This window comes from Metopolophium dirhodum, chromosome 1, assembly GCF_019925205.1.
Source record: "Metopolophium dirhodum isolate CAU chromosome 1, ASM1992520v1, whole genome shotgun sequence".
In the NCBI taxonomy this organism is placed as follows: domain Eukaryota; kingdom Metazoa; phylum Arthropoda; class Insecta; order Hemiptera; family Aphididae; genus Metopolophium; species Metopolophium dirhodum.
Window position 1 is genome coordinate 57,504,945 of NC_083560.1, and position 14,057 is coordinate 57,519,001.

At 26.2% G+C, this 14,057-nt stretch overlaps 1 protein-coding gene across 1 annotated transcript in view; it reads left to right on the top strand.

Annotated features, from left to right (window-relative positions):
* LOC132934809 (uncharacterized) overlaps nucleotides 1-14,057 on the top strand; it is a 52,204-nt gene that overhangs the window by 22,064 nt on the left and 16,083 nt on the right. The window contains exons 2-3 of the mRNA XM_061001176.1: nucleotides 10,694-10,942; nucleotides 11,589-11,765. Of these exons, the coding sequence (XP_060857159.1) occupies nucleotides 10,694-10,942; nucleotides 11,589-11,765 (426 nt within the window). The remainder of the gene's footprint in view (nucleotides 1-10,693; nucleotides 10,943-11,588; nucleotides 11,766-14,057) is intronic.

Genomic DNA, 14,057 nt, shown 5'->3' on the forward strand with positions numbered 1-14,057 from the left:
TAGATAATTTATTCATTTTAACGAAGACTAATCCACTCCTATAAAATAACAAAAAAATACAATGTTTTATCAACATACACTAGAAGATAAAAGACAAAATATTATCCTAATTTATGAGACATGTTTATTCATTTGTAATTTTTTTTGTATTTAAATAAATTATTTTTTAATATAAAAATAATTCTTTTTGGTTTTGGTGAAAAAGGGTGCAGAAGTTGTCATTATATTATTGTCTTTCACATTTGAAACATAAACGCAGCAATACACAGAATGATAATTATTTAGAAATAACCTTAACTATAAAATAAGTGATTTACAAATAATAGAACAAAAATTTAAATGTCATTAAATTTATACTTTTTATCAAAATATATATATTGTTTAATGTAAATGGAAAATTTAGTTTATAAAATAATAATTAAATATTTTTTATTTATGTTATATCATTATTGTTGTTGTCAAAATCCAGTTTAAAACTAATGATTATTAAAAGTAAATTATAATTTTATCTTTTCAATATCTAAAAATTGAATTAATTTTTTATGGATTTAGTGTCCCTGAGAGTGTCTGGAAAATGTAGACTGTATACCTATCAATAGTTTCTGCACTTTGGACAGTCAATGATTAAATGTTGTTCTGAAAGTTGAATGTTCCATTAGTCTATCGTTTTTGTTCAAAATACTTAGGTGTATCTAATTCGTAATTTAATTGGTTTGTATTTGTGTTTTTTTTTATCTATTTGAATCGTCAAGCTGTTATAAGGTATTTATTTTTTGGTGACCTTATCATATTTTGTTATGTGTATTCAATAGTATTACCAATATGTTACATATTTTGTTTTTTTGACATTATTTGTTTGCGATTATATTTTTTTGTAATTAATTTTCTTTGATGTTAGTTTGTTACTATAATATAATATCTGTTCGATTATTGCATGTATTGTAGTAATATTGTCTAAGCAGACATTTTTGTTTCTGACGTTAGAAAAAATTGTATGATATAATCAACAATAAGTTCAGATGACTTTGTCAATGAAACTTCATATAAAAACAGCTACCTATATCAAAAACCATAAAACTCTTCTTATAATTTTTTTTATAAAATAAATATTCATACACGATGTGTATACAAGTAGGCAATAAAAGAAAATAATTTGTTTAAATAATATTTTAGAATTAATGTATAATATTAATTGTGATACATGTACATTGTACATTGTACACATGTATACTATTAATAAGTTAAAAAAGATAATAGCTATCAATAAAATATTTTATTTAAACAAATTGTGTTTTTTTATTACTTAAAAATAATATTTTATATTTTATAAAAAGGTTTGGAAAAATCAAAAGCTTACAAACGATAAATATATGCAGCTAACATGTGAGATAATGTGTATACGGTAAATATGTTGTGTGAACATCTAATTGACGGTCAAAGACTGTATATAATGTGTATAGTGCATACTGTAAAATTAAGTTTTTTGAGGCAGAAATTCCCTCTTGATTATAGTTTAATTACCATACTAAAAAGTGCGGATCCGGCCTGAAGATACATATATTATATAATTCTCGAGTACCTATGTTTTAATATAGTATGTAAATAAATAACTACAATTCGTTAGCTTTTGATTATTATACATTTTGATGATCCTAATCTGTAGACTACGAGTAGGTGTATAGCAAATATGAACTATTGGTATAGAATGAATTAAAAATCACTAAGTGATGTCTGTCAAATTGGTTCAGGATCAATTGAAAAATTTAAAATAGATTAAAGTAATTCTTAATACATTTAGAATGCCGTATACTAGTAAAAGGTAATTGATTTTTTTTAAATTTAACTTTTTTAAAGTTTTATAGACTTTAACTAATGAGGGCAATCTGCCGATTGAGCATGGATAAATTATTAAATATAAACTTTCATCGTTGTTATAAAAGTACGTTTAAAAGTTCAAAACTACAGTTTTTATTTAATATAAATATACCTGTATCAGATAGTTAAACGAATAGTTAAGAAACAAAAAAATTGAGTATTAACTATTGTTCACCCAACTTATATAGGCTGGATATTATATTATATAATAGCTAAGTAATGCGAGCACTTAGATATTGTACACTGGATAAAATGAAACATAAATGTACATATAAAGTAGGTAATAACATCAAGTGGTGTTTTATCGTGCTTAAATGTGACTCTAAAATGTTATGGTTGAAATGTATAAAAAAACTTGTTACAAAACTGCATCACAATAAAAAATCTGTTAGTACAATATTATATTTTACAAAAAAAATGTACAAGCCCATAATTTATAAATTTATTGACTATTAATATATGTGAAATATAATTAAACTATCAATATATTTCGAACTTAAAAAAATACGGTAATTCATCGATTACAATAAATTTCAACCTACAAGTTACAACAAGACAAGAAGTATACTATATGTATTAATAAAAGAAATTATTAATAGGATACAAAATTCATACAATTCTCAACTCTCATTACATTTCTATCGTGTTTATTTTTTTTTTCAATATGCCCATTCATACCTCTTTGCAAACAGTACATTTTTTTAGTACATAAATCATTAATTCTAATTTTTAATTTCAACTTTTTTAAAACTAGTACTCTTGCAGATTCGCAACGAATTTAGTTAATTTGTTATGATTCAAAAATTGATACTTGATACTTTTCCCTATTACCTATGTTTATTGTTATTAAGTGTTTAATATACACAATGACATTTTCAAAATATTTAGATTAATTATTATAACTATTTACTTATTAACACCGTTCTACAATACGTTATTATTGTCTTAATAATTAATAATATTATAATTATTATTATATTATATATGTAATTTTTTGTTTTTGTAAAAGTTAGTTTGCAGCCTCCTATTTTACCGATACAAAAAAATTGATAATCTATGTATATAATAGTTTGTACTGATAGACCGTCTCTGTCTGCACGGTATCGTTTTTCATCGTAGGTATACTATAATGATTTATCATTGAATTCAAATTTTAACACACACATCACAAATTACAGCCACTTAATAAATGGAGTGAAACAACACCTACTATTACTATATATGTAGCAAAATAATTCACCCGGTTTGTTTTCTAGTTTAATATGTATTTAGTCCTAAATGTTAAATGATTATAATTAACTGTTAATCTAATATATGATTATTTTGAGTGCTTATAAAACATTAAAATCAAAATTATTGGCTATAAATAAGACATTTGAAGATATAAATATATAATAAGTGACAAGGGGATGGAAAAATATAAAAATATAATGTTTTATGCTAAATAAAAAATATAAATAATATAATATAAGTTGTGAAATGTTTTCAAAAATTATAAATATTTATCTACAGCATATTTGCCGATTCACTGGTTGTATAATTGTATATTTATATTATTATACCTTTAGAGGTACATAGTATATTTATTATTTATATTAGACTACACATATTATATTCTATACAAATTTTGACCACAATCGACTAATATTATTTGTTCGGTTGAACTTGTGCGAATTATATCTTGACACGCAACTTTCATGATAACTATAAGTGTACTACATTATATAAACAATTGTAAAAGACGATTTAAATTAATTATTTGGCATAGATCTATAATGCTCAAAATATTTTAATCACTGTACCTTAGTACTTTCAAAGTTATAAAAAGATTATAGATGAGATTTTGATACATAAAAAGTAATTATGAGTATTATTACTTACAAATTGGAAAATATTCTCATTATAAATGATGGTTCTGTATTGATTTTTTTTTTTATTATTTTAGCCTATTTAGGTCGAAAAACTATATAAAACATACCTACGTGACATTCATATCACATTTCAAACTAATATATATAGGTGTGGTTTGTTATTGACACTCTCTAATTACAGTAGGTAATATAATATATAATTTCATAAGATATAATTTTAAAAGTAGAATGTTGAACGATGTTTAATATTAACTGAAAATCGTGGACTCTTTAATTTTTTCTGCACCTAGTTTGTTTATTGCTATAAAATATTTAAAACGTACAATGAACTACCAGTCATGACAATATATTGTGAATTCAAATGTTATATAGGTACTTTAATACTTCTATCCTATAATTATTGGTTCTGTTTATTGTAAGAACATTTTTACAAGTAACTGCATAAATAATACATCACAAGTCTAAAGAAAAGTCTACAATAATTTTTGATGAGCGTTTAAAATAAGAATGTTACAAAATTCGTAAGAATCACGAAAATAGTCAAACTGTACAAGTAGTTAAAAATTCATGTCAACTACACCACGGACACGTGCTAATCGCGCTTCGTTATTACCCATTTCGAAGTAATCGGGCATGAACCATTTCGCATTATTATGTAACTTACTTACGTTACACCACGCATCGAGCCCGGAAAACATGACGCCATCTTGATCACTACACACAATTAAATCAAAACGGCGAGACGACATCCAGCACTTCTCAACAAGATGAAAAAAAAAATCAAATCATTTATCTTACCAAATCGTTACACAGCACTGGCCAAGGCTAACAATGAGACTGAAACCCAGATATGTATATCTAATAATAACATAATATAGTTGGATGTGAGCAACTACCTCAAACTGAAGTCGCATCTAAGCCCACACGAAGACCCGGGTTTATGTAATAAAGAACGTCGTCAATTATTTCTCAATGTTCGATAAGAAATTTATATCACTCACAGCAGATACTAACAATTTTTCATTGAAGTCCACACCATCATTCCTAATAGTCCGGCCCAAAAACCATGGTTACATTACCTATACAATACAATTATTGACTACTTCAGCGATACCGGTGCAGAATTTCACTCCTTTCGGCTGCACTACAAACTGGCGTTTGTAACCAATACATAGTATTAATTAGAAATCTCGATCACTCTACATTCCTAACTGATATTTCAGACGCCCTGGCTGAAATATAGTAGTACACTCGGCCACGCGGGTGGTTGCATGTCAAAAACAATCATCGACCTTTACCATTGTTCCTCGTTCAACAGGCTCCTTATGAAAATAACCAAGAAATCCTCAAGATTCATATACTGCTCTACTCTGCTGTGGTGATCGAAAAACCACACGCAAAACGAAATATTACTCCTCAGTACTCGTGTCAAGGATATTATGGCCACACGTGCGTAACTATACTGCAGTCAACTGCCATGTTAAATGCTGCGAAGTTAATTTAACTGGTAAGTGCACCAATGAAAATAGCCTCCCAGCTAGATGTGCACTATACTCCGGTGTACATACAGCGTCATCAGTATCATACAAAGACCAAGTTTAATATAAAAAAATGATAGAATCCACAAATAAACCAAAAAAGGTAAAACTTCAAACTCAACGCGTCCTCACACGACTTCGTGACGTATCCAATACAAGCTCGTCCGGTCCATCATACGCCAGCGCCCAGCATAATAGCCGCCCAACTAACATCCAATACTTCCGATTCAATGTCAAGAATTTTGAACAAATTCAAAACCTTATTAAGCTCTTTTATCTCTATACTTATACTACTCTATCTCGTCCTTTTAAACAAACTCACAACAAACTTCCCATAATAGTAATTAATTTCAATATCAAATGTCTTATCCACAAACCTCATTAAAACTATCATTATCTATATTTAATTCCCATGCTATATGTATATCTAATAACCGTAATCTTTAATTTCTTTGTAAACATTAGTATCATATCATTAATTATATAAATATCATACGCTAAATTATTATATTAAATATTATTAAACTTGTAACTTGTAAGAGCATTAATTTTTTGAAACATTTTAAATTAAATAAATATATAAAAAAATTCATATCTAGAGTTTCAAAATGTAATACTAGTTTCCTCATAATTATTAAATCCCAAAAATCTAAAAAATTATAAGTATAAGTATATTTAATGTTCAAATTTTTACGAAATTAAATATTTAAACAAAGAATAACAAGTATTTTGTTGTAATTCAAAAATATTTGTGTGGACTTGAAACTTTTACGCTTATTATTTTATTTTATTATACCCAATGGCATATTTTTAAAAATATCTAAATTAATTTTAAGTTATTGCCCATTTAAAGTATAACGCGAGTCGAATTTATTAATAGTAAAATAAATTAGTATAATAGAAATAATATTATAAATATGTAAATATACTGATATAGGTTATATGCTTGATACTCATTCTACTTTAGATAAGTTTTGTTTTATTTATAATACATATAATTAAAGAAATGGCAGCCCAGTCCTACAGTTAGTAAATTAATCAATGTGTTGTATTAATAATCAATATAGGAAATATTTGGATTATTAGGATAATATTTTATGCAATATGCATAGAATATTCAATCAATAATTAATTTTTTTCGCCTATGCTTGGTGAAAGAATGACGAGTTTCTTTAATGTATAGAATCTACTTACTATAAAATAAGTAACATTTCGCACAATTGCGTGGACTTGAGTTTTATATAGTCCGGTTATTATTATTCAAAAGGCAACACTACAGTAAATATTATCAAATGAGCTTTTATTATAGTCTATGTCTGTTTATTATAAATTGCAGTTGTCTATAGTGTAATTTATATTTCAACATGTATAATATAAGTTAATATAGTTATACGTGTTTTTAACGCGAAGATGCAATTAGATTACATTTTTTATGAATAAAAACATGGCTTTGGCCGACCCGAGGGAAATTACAGACAAACGTTATTGTATTCATACGGATAGGCCGCTGTATACATATACTATTATTATAATTTATAAAATAAGAAAATATTCACTTATCATAAATTCTCGAATCTGGATGGTCTTTAAATAATTTTTAATAAGAAAAATTATTTAAAAAAAAATCCAAATTACTTTGATTTTGTGTGGTGACAAAACCTAATAGAAGTTTCACTGTTTTTAAAAAGTTGGGGTTGTATGTTATATAATAGATACGTGTTGGCTTAAGTCAAAATGAATTACACACGGGATAATTATATTTTAATAATTCAATATAAAATCAACATAACTACTATCATGTTATACGATGTTATACGTGAGTGCAAATTAGGGTTATAAATATATATTATTAATGATGGAATACATTTTTTTAACCTAAATAAACTCTTATTCGTTATTATACAAACAATAATAATAAAATATCTTACTAGTAGAGAATAATATGAAAATTAATTTCCTGACTAAACGCTGAAGTATTATTATTACGTGAAGAAGACGATGTTTTTGTTTGAAAGTTCAGTACCATCACAGTTTTAATTTAAATTTCTGAGTGAGTCGTGAAAAATAAAATTCCATAGTATATAAAAAAAGAATTAAACTTTAGATATTATAATAGTTACGGTTATTATTAACTATTATATATATAATGATACTTATATTAATCACAAAAAAAATTTAATTATTACCTAACTAATATCTACATCTCTATTTGGAAACACATTTCAGATAATTACATCTTAATTTTTATTTGTGATCTTGGGTTACATTGTGATCGAAGTTTTTAATCTTTTTGAATTCTATTTAGAACAACATAATATTAACATCGTTAATAATATATTAAATAATCTAGGTCATAGGAGTTTGTATTGTAAATTATAAATATTTAAAAAAAATAACAATCTTGAAATATTTAAACAAAAGTATATTTATTCCGAATACTGACAATATTCTTTTAAGAATTTAATTGCATCCGTCGTATTTAGCAATCATTAAAAATGTAAGATAACAAATGTAAGATAACAATCTTGTATTGTTAACTTATATTTTACTGTGTTTTTGCCGATTTTTTAATCATTTATAAAAATTTCTCGTGAAGTTCTATACATTTCCTTTCTAAAATACGAAAATTATCCATACAATGTTTCTCCATTCAAACATCCTTTCATCCCATGATTGGTTAAAATAATATTTTAGTAGCGTAGAATATTATCGATAAATTTTGAATAATCTTCGACATAAAAATTAAAACAAACACTACCCAAAAGAAAAATGATCAATGGAAAACCAATAAATCTAAATTTAAGGTTTTAATTAATTCTTGGATTTTAAAGACTAGTTAATTTGAGCACTTTACTGGGGTAGAAGAAGTTTAATATATCGAAATTACTTTGAAAAAGTTGACATGATTTTATTTTGAATTGAACTTTTGCCCTTGGTTAACATCATGACCAAACAAAGACGGAAATTTAATTTTATTACTAATTTATTAATTGCTACAGAATGTACTCAAATTAATAATCAAGATTTAAGTATACCTACAGACTTTTTTAAATTTCCAACATTGTACAAAGTCTCTCTTTCGATAATCCTATTTTACCAACCCAAAAATATTGAGCAAAGTCACGTCATAATATGATTATTATTATTAGATTAATATAAATTAATATTATTAAGATTCATAAAGTTTGTTTTAGTATCAAAGTTTTGTTTTATTAACTTGATATTGTTACGTCATATTATTCACTAATAATTAAAAATAACTAAGCAATCATAAATAAAAATAAAATACAATCAAATAAAATTTAAATCTATAATAATATAATAATATGCATACATTTTCTTTTAATAACGTTATTTATAAATTAAAATGTAAAATTATATTTTATAACTATTTTAGTTCATACGGTTTGATAAAATTTCAAACAGATTAAAAAGAAATTAAAAAATATAATTATAAATTGCATAAAGTGCCTAAAGGTAAAAAAATAGTAGTAGTTAGTATAATATTATTACACTTTATGCGAGTTATTTTTATTTTGTAGGCAGACAGTGATAAATATTTATATTGGTTTCAGTTTGTTTACATTTTAAACGAGATAGAAGTTAAATATATTTACAACTGAATTGGGTTGTATTTTATATTTATTAAAATATGAATTAAATTAAAATAATTAATGGAAATAATAGTTATAGAACTAATTACGATATGCGTAAAATGAAGCAATTAAATTAAAATTGAACTACAAAAAATATGATTTTTAGGAATTCGTAATATATTGAGAATGGCATTTAAAATACGTACTTCATATAGAGTAATATTTAAGTATGAATCAATATGCATTTAGAAATCACCCACTTCACACAGAGACTGAGAATCATATTGAAAATCCAACCTCAGTAAAATGGCCATTGAACATTATTTTTCTCATAAATTAGCACTTACTTCAATTCTTTTACAGAAAAATGTTCTCAAAATAATTACAGTTACCTGCACGGCTGCACTTCAAACATACATTTTTAAAGATCATTCTAAAGCTTTGATAACGAAAATGATGTTTAAGTGAATTCTAATGTTCAAACATTAAACTCTTTTGTTACAACATTATTTTTGCTCGCACTTAGTGTTAAGTTCAATTTTGCTATTGATCTTTCTTTTAAAATTTGATATATGGTTAATATCTTTACTTCACGTATTATTTCTGACAAGATTCTCTCACTGTTGTTGTGATAGTATCTTTATTATGTTTGTAGTGAATTGAGACTAAACAATACAATTATCTACTTCAATTGTTTAGTTATATTTTTTATTTGATACTGTTTTGTTTTACCCAGTACTTTTATATGTATATTTAAAATTGAAAATAGTCGCTCAGATTTTGCATTTAAATTAGTTATTTTCCTAATATATCAGTATAGATGATTCTGGAAAATTAAGGGAAATCTAAAGAATAACCTTATTTGGTTAAGAAATATAAATATAATACACGAGCAATGGTGATTTAAAAAATATTTTTAGTGTTTTTTAAATTTAACTGCATAAATTTGATTTTTGAATTTTCAAATTTATAAGACCTAGCTATTATCCGTATTTATTATCAGGTATGTATAGAATTTTTAGACTATAACGGAGCTATGTATGTATTGGTTTACAATAAATGAAATGAAATCGTTTTCGTTTTTTTGCTATAGTTAAAAAAGAATAACTGAAGATAGATACTTGAAATGTTCACAAAATATTTATACTGGCATTTTCTATACATAATATTATTTAAAAAATATTTTAAACATTTTTCAATATTTGCTAATACTCATTGCATTTGTTTATGATTTATGTTGATAGCAATTTTTTACAAAAAAAATAGGATTTATATAACCCACTAATTGATAAAAAAGGTGTAATTATCCATTTCATAACATAAGTAAGTTTTGACAAAATAACTGACAGATTGTGACGCTAATGTCAGTAAGGCTTTCATAAACAGGAGAACTGTAAGAAATGCAAGAATCTAAGCGAATAAAAATTAAAAGATGTTCAAAATTTAGGGGAATACTCGTGGTGTGTAATTTTTTAATTATTGTAGGTGCCTATATGATTTGAGTCATTATAATATGCATCTTAAACATCACCGAAAGCAGCGTTGAAAAAATCCATATCACTATGAATAAATATAATCTACAAGTGATGACGACATTGTAATGTGTCAACCCCTTTTCTTTAGTAATAATTCGGCTTATTTTAATATATATATATATTTTTTTAATGTTCATCGTCTAGACTCTTGAGCTTAGTCTTAGAATATTTAGTTTCGAAATATTATTATTATTTTTGTTTCTATAATATTGTTTTTTATTCTTTATCATCGCCATTAATTTACCTGTAATTTACATTTTATTTTATTGGATTTTCAGATTCCATTAATGGAGAATAAAATGAAATGGGATAGATCGAAGAAAAAGAAGTTCCCTGATATTGAAATTGAAATGAGTAATACACACTATAACGGTAACGATGAAAAAATAACGAGGGATGAAACGTCCATACAAATGATTCCATTGTGGTCTACTAAACAGAACATTGATATCTCATCTCCAAATATTGGAGTTAAGGAACAAAGTTTTATTTTACAAAACGGGGATTCTGGAATTGAATCTGTACAGGTATGTGTTATAATCACCAAAAATAACATATTTGATACCATATTTTGTTGAAAACATTTTAATAAAACTAGAATAAATTAAAAGTAATTTATTAATTTAATTAAAAAGTGCAGTCAATCGTAATATAGACTATCTAAATATCTAAAAAAGTATTAAAAATAATTGTATGTTGTAAGTTCGTATTTTCATATTTAGCAGATGTATTTAGAACAATCTCACAGATTTAGCCAAAAGTAATAGGACAGTTTCTTGTATGAAATGTATATGCATAAAAAATTTTAAAAATTAGTTTGATGTTTAACAGTGAGTTCAAACACGTAAATACACACATTCGTATCATATAAGGACGTACGGGTGGCCGAGTAAATACCCGCCCATTAACATTTAACAGTCATTCTCTCTCTCTCTCTCTCTCTCTAATTATATTTTTCTCCAGGCCTGCAGGTGACCGTTTAGAGAGAGACCTCCGCCCTTCTTGTACAAAAACTACTGTAATTGTCTGCAACGTTTAACTTGTCGTTTGAACCATAGTTTTAACTGTTAAAAAAAGAGTAAAGACTGTTGTCAAACAAACCTAATGGTTGTAAACTATAAGAAGCAAAATATGGTATATTACAATTTAACATATTATAATGGGTTTATTTAGGCAAGTCCAGCCCAAAAGGCGAATAAACCCTGCAGTTCATCTACAATTGATATGTACGACGTCCCGGGCCCATCGACATCAAGACGATTTAGTTCCGTATATCTGCATCCTGATCGTGCACGTTTCAATTATTCCAGTCCAATTGCTTCTTGTTCTCGAGATCACAGTGCAATTGAGGTAGGTAGTACATTTTTAGTTTAAACAACAATTTAGTTAGAATGTAAGATCACTCTAGTATAAAGTATTGTTTAAGCACTTTATAAATAAGTTTTGATCATCTAAATTGTATTATACATGCAGTGGCGTACGCAGGACTTTTCAATGGGGGGGGGGGGGGGGGGGGCTTGAAAATTAGTTACAATTTTATTTTTATTTTGTCCAGTCTAATAATTGGAGACGTTTATTTGAGGTATTTTAAAATGTTTGTAACTTCTCAACTTTTCTTGTAGAAAAAATGCTCTAATCATAAACTTTGATGCCCGATGAATGTTTTTGGAAGCAAATTGTACTTTTAGAGGTCGAATTTGAAAATGTTCAGTGCTTTTTAGAATAATTGCAGAAAAAAATGAAAATTTATTAAAATTATTTGGTAACCAGCTTGGTTATACCGCCCTCACTTGGATTGTATTTGATTAATTAAAATTATTTTTTTTCTGTAAATGTCAATAAAAAATTATTTATCCGGTCAAAAAGCTTAAAATGTTATACGTAAGTTTTTATTATAGCTAAAATATTAACATAGGCATCATGGTTATTTTTTATAAGCATTTTAAGTTCAAATTTCGTCAAAACTACAGTTAATTTGTAGTTCAAAACTTATAAAATATTAAATGTGTATAAGCTAAGACTAGAAAATAGAATATAAGGTCTTTCATACAAGTAGTTCATACTTTTTCCGAAAAATTACAGTTAATTTTAGGAAAATTGGTATGCAAATACAATGTTTTTTCAAAAATGAATTCATTCTGGTAAGACGTTTATGTAATTTACGTCTTGCTTACTATAGTTGACATTTGAAACTTGATAAATATTTATTTTTTTTAAGTTATAATAATACGTCAATGGTGGGGAGGGTCTTCAGCCTGTTAGCTCCCTCCTGCGGCCGCCACTGTATACATGTCCCGTAAGGATTATACCCATTAACCGTAGAGACTCACTGCCTGGACAAAAACCGGTTTTTGCTGTTTTTATAAACTAAAAAAATGATCAAAAATCATGAGATTAATGAAAACAAAATGTTAAAAGGTCAAAATTTTCTGAAATTAAACTATACAATCTCTATTTTCAATTATTTCGAAAATCAAAATTAAAAAATTAAATATATGTAGTCCTTGTCTCTGTGAGTCTAATAAAAAAACAAATTAATGATAAATGTATTATCTCAGGAGATACCTTAATGGGTAAATCCTCGCGGGACACAATGTATATCAAAATATTGATGGTTATCTGTGAAAACTAGAAATTATTTAAGAATATTAAAATTTCAAAAATGTGTGTACCTAGCAGTACAAAATAAAAATCTCAAATAAAATAGTATGTCATTAACACGTATCTATATTAAATTTAATTGAACAATTAAACCTCAATACACACATTTCAGTTACCTTCATAAAACATTAAAAAAAAATAATAAAACATTTACAATATGACAGGTACTTTTAAATTAATTGTATCAATCTAATATACAGGTTATAACAGGAAGACCAGACGAAAAAAAAACAATTATGCTACTTAAACGTATAACAAAAATTGTAAACATTTTTTGGTTAGTAAATAATTTAAGAAATATACTCATGTCAGGAAATTCCCAATAATAATATTTTTTTAACATTAATTAAATCATCAGCCCATGAGGACAAATTACAATATAAAACAATAAATATTAAGAAACACGTATCGCGATAGCGGGACTATGCGACGGCGACGTCGAAAATAAATCTTGAGGACTGAGGTAATTACGAGACGTGTCTCATAGCTTACATAGTAAACCCCACTCACATTAGCTTTCCCCCCGTACCCGCGTGCCTATATTTGCGAGACGTTGTGTCGCAATGTCTATTAGATTTAGATATAATACCATATTTGGAATGACCCGTATGGCGGCTCGTACGCACGGCCGTATCGCGCGCTTCTAATCTATTTTAAGAATTCTATAACTTTACAACACTAGGTACAACGAAAAACCAATTTTAACAAATACTGAAACATACATCATATATTTTATAATATAAAATAAAATTCACATTTTTAAATATTTTATAAAACAAAATAATAATTATTTATTTGTCCCGTGTTCCAATTTCTAATTGGGGAGACGTTGTCTCTTTGTCTCCTATGACGCTTCGCTACTGGACTCTTTCAATATTCCCGGATCAGCTAAATGTTTAATAAAATTGGCACTCATTTATTATTTATAAAAAATGTTCAATCTAGTTATCGCAAACAAATTTAATAATTTGATAGGAAAAC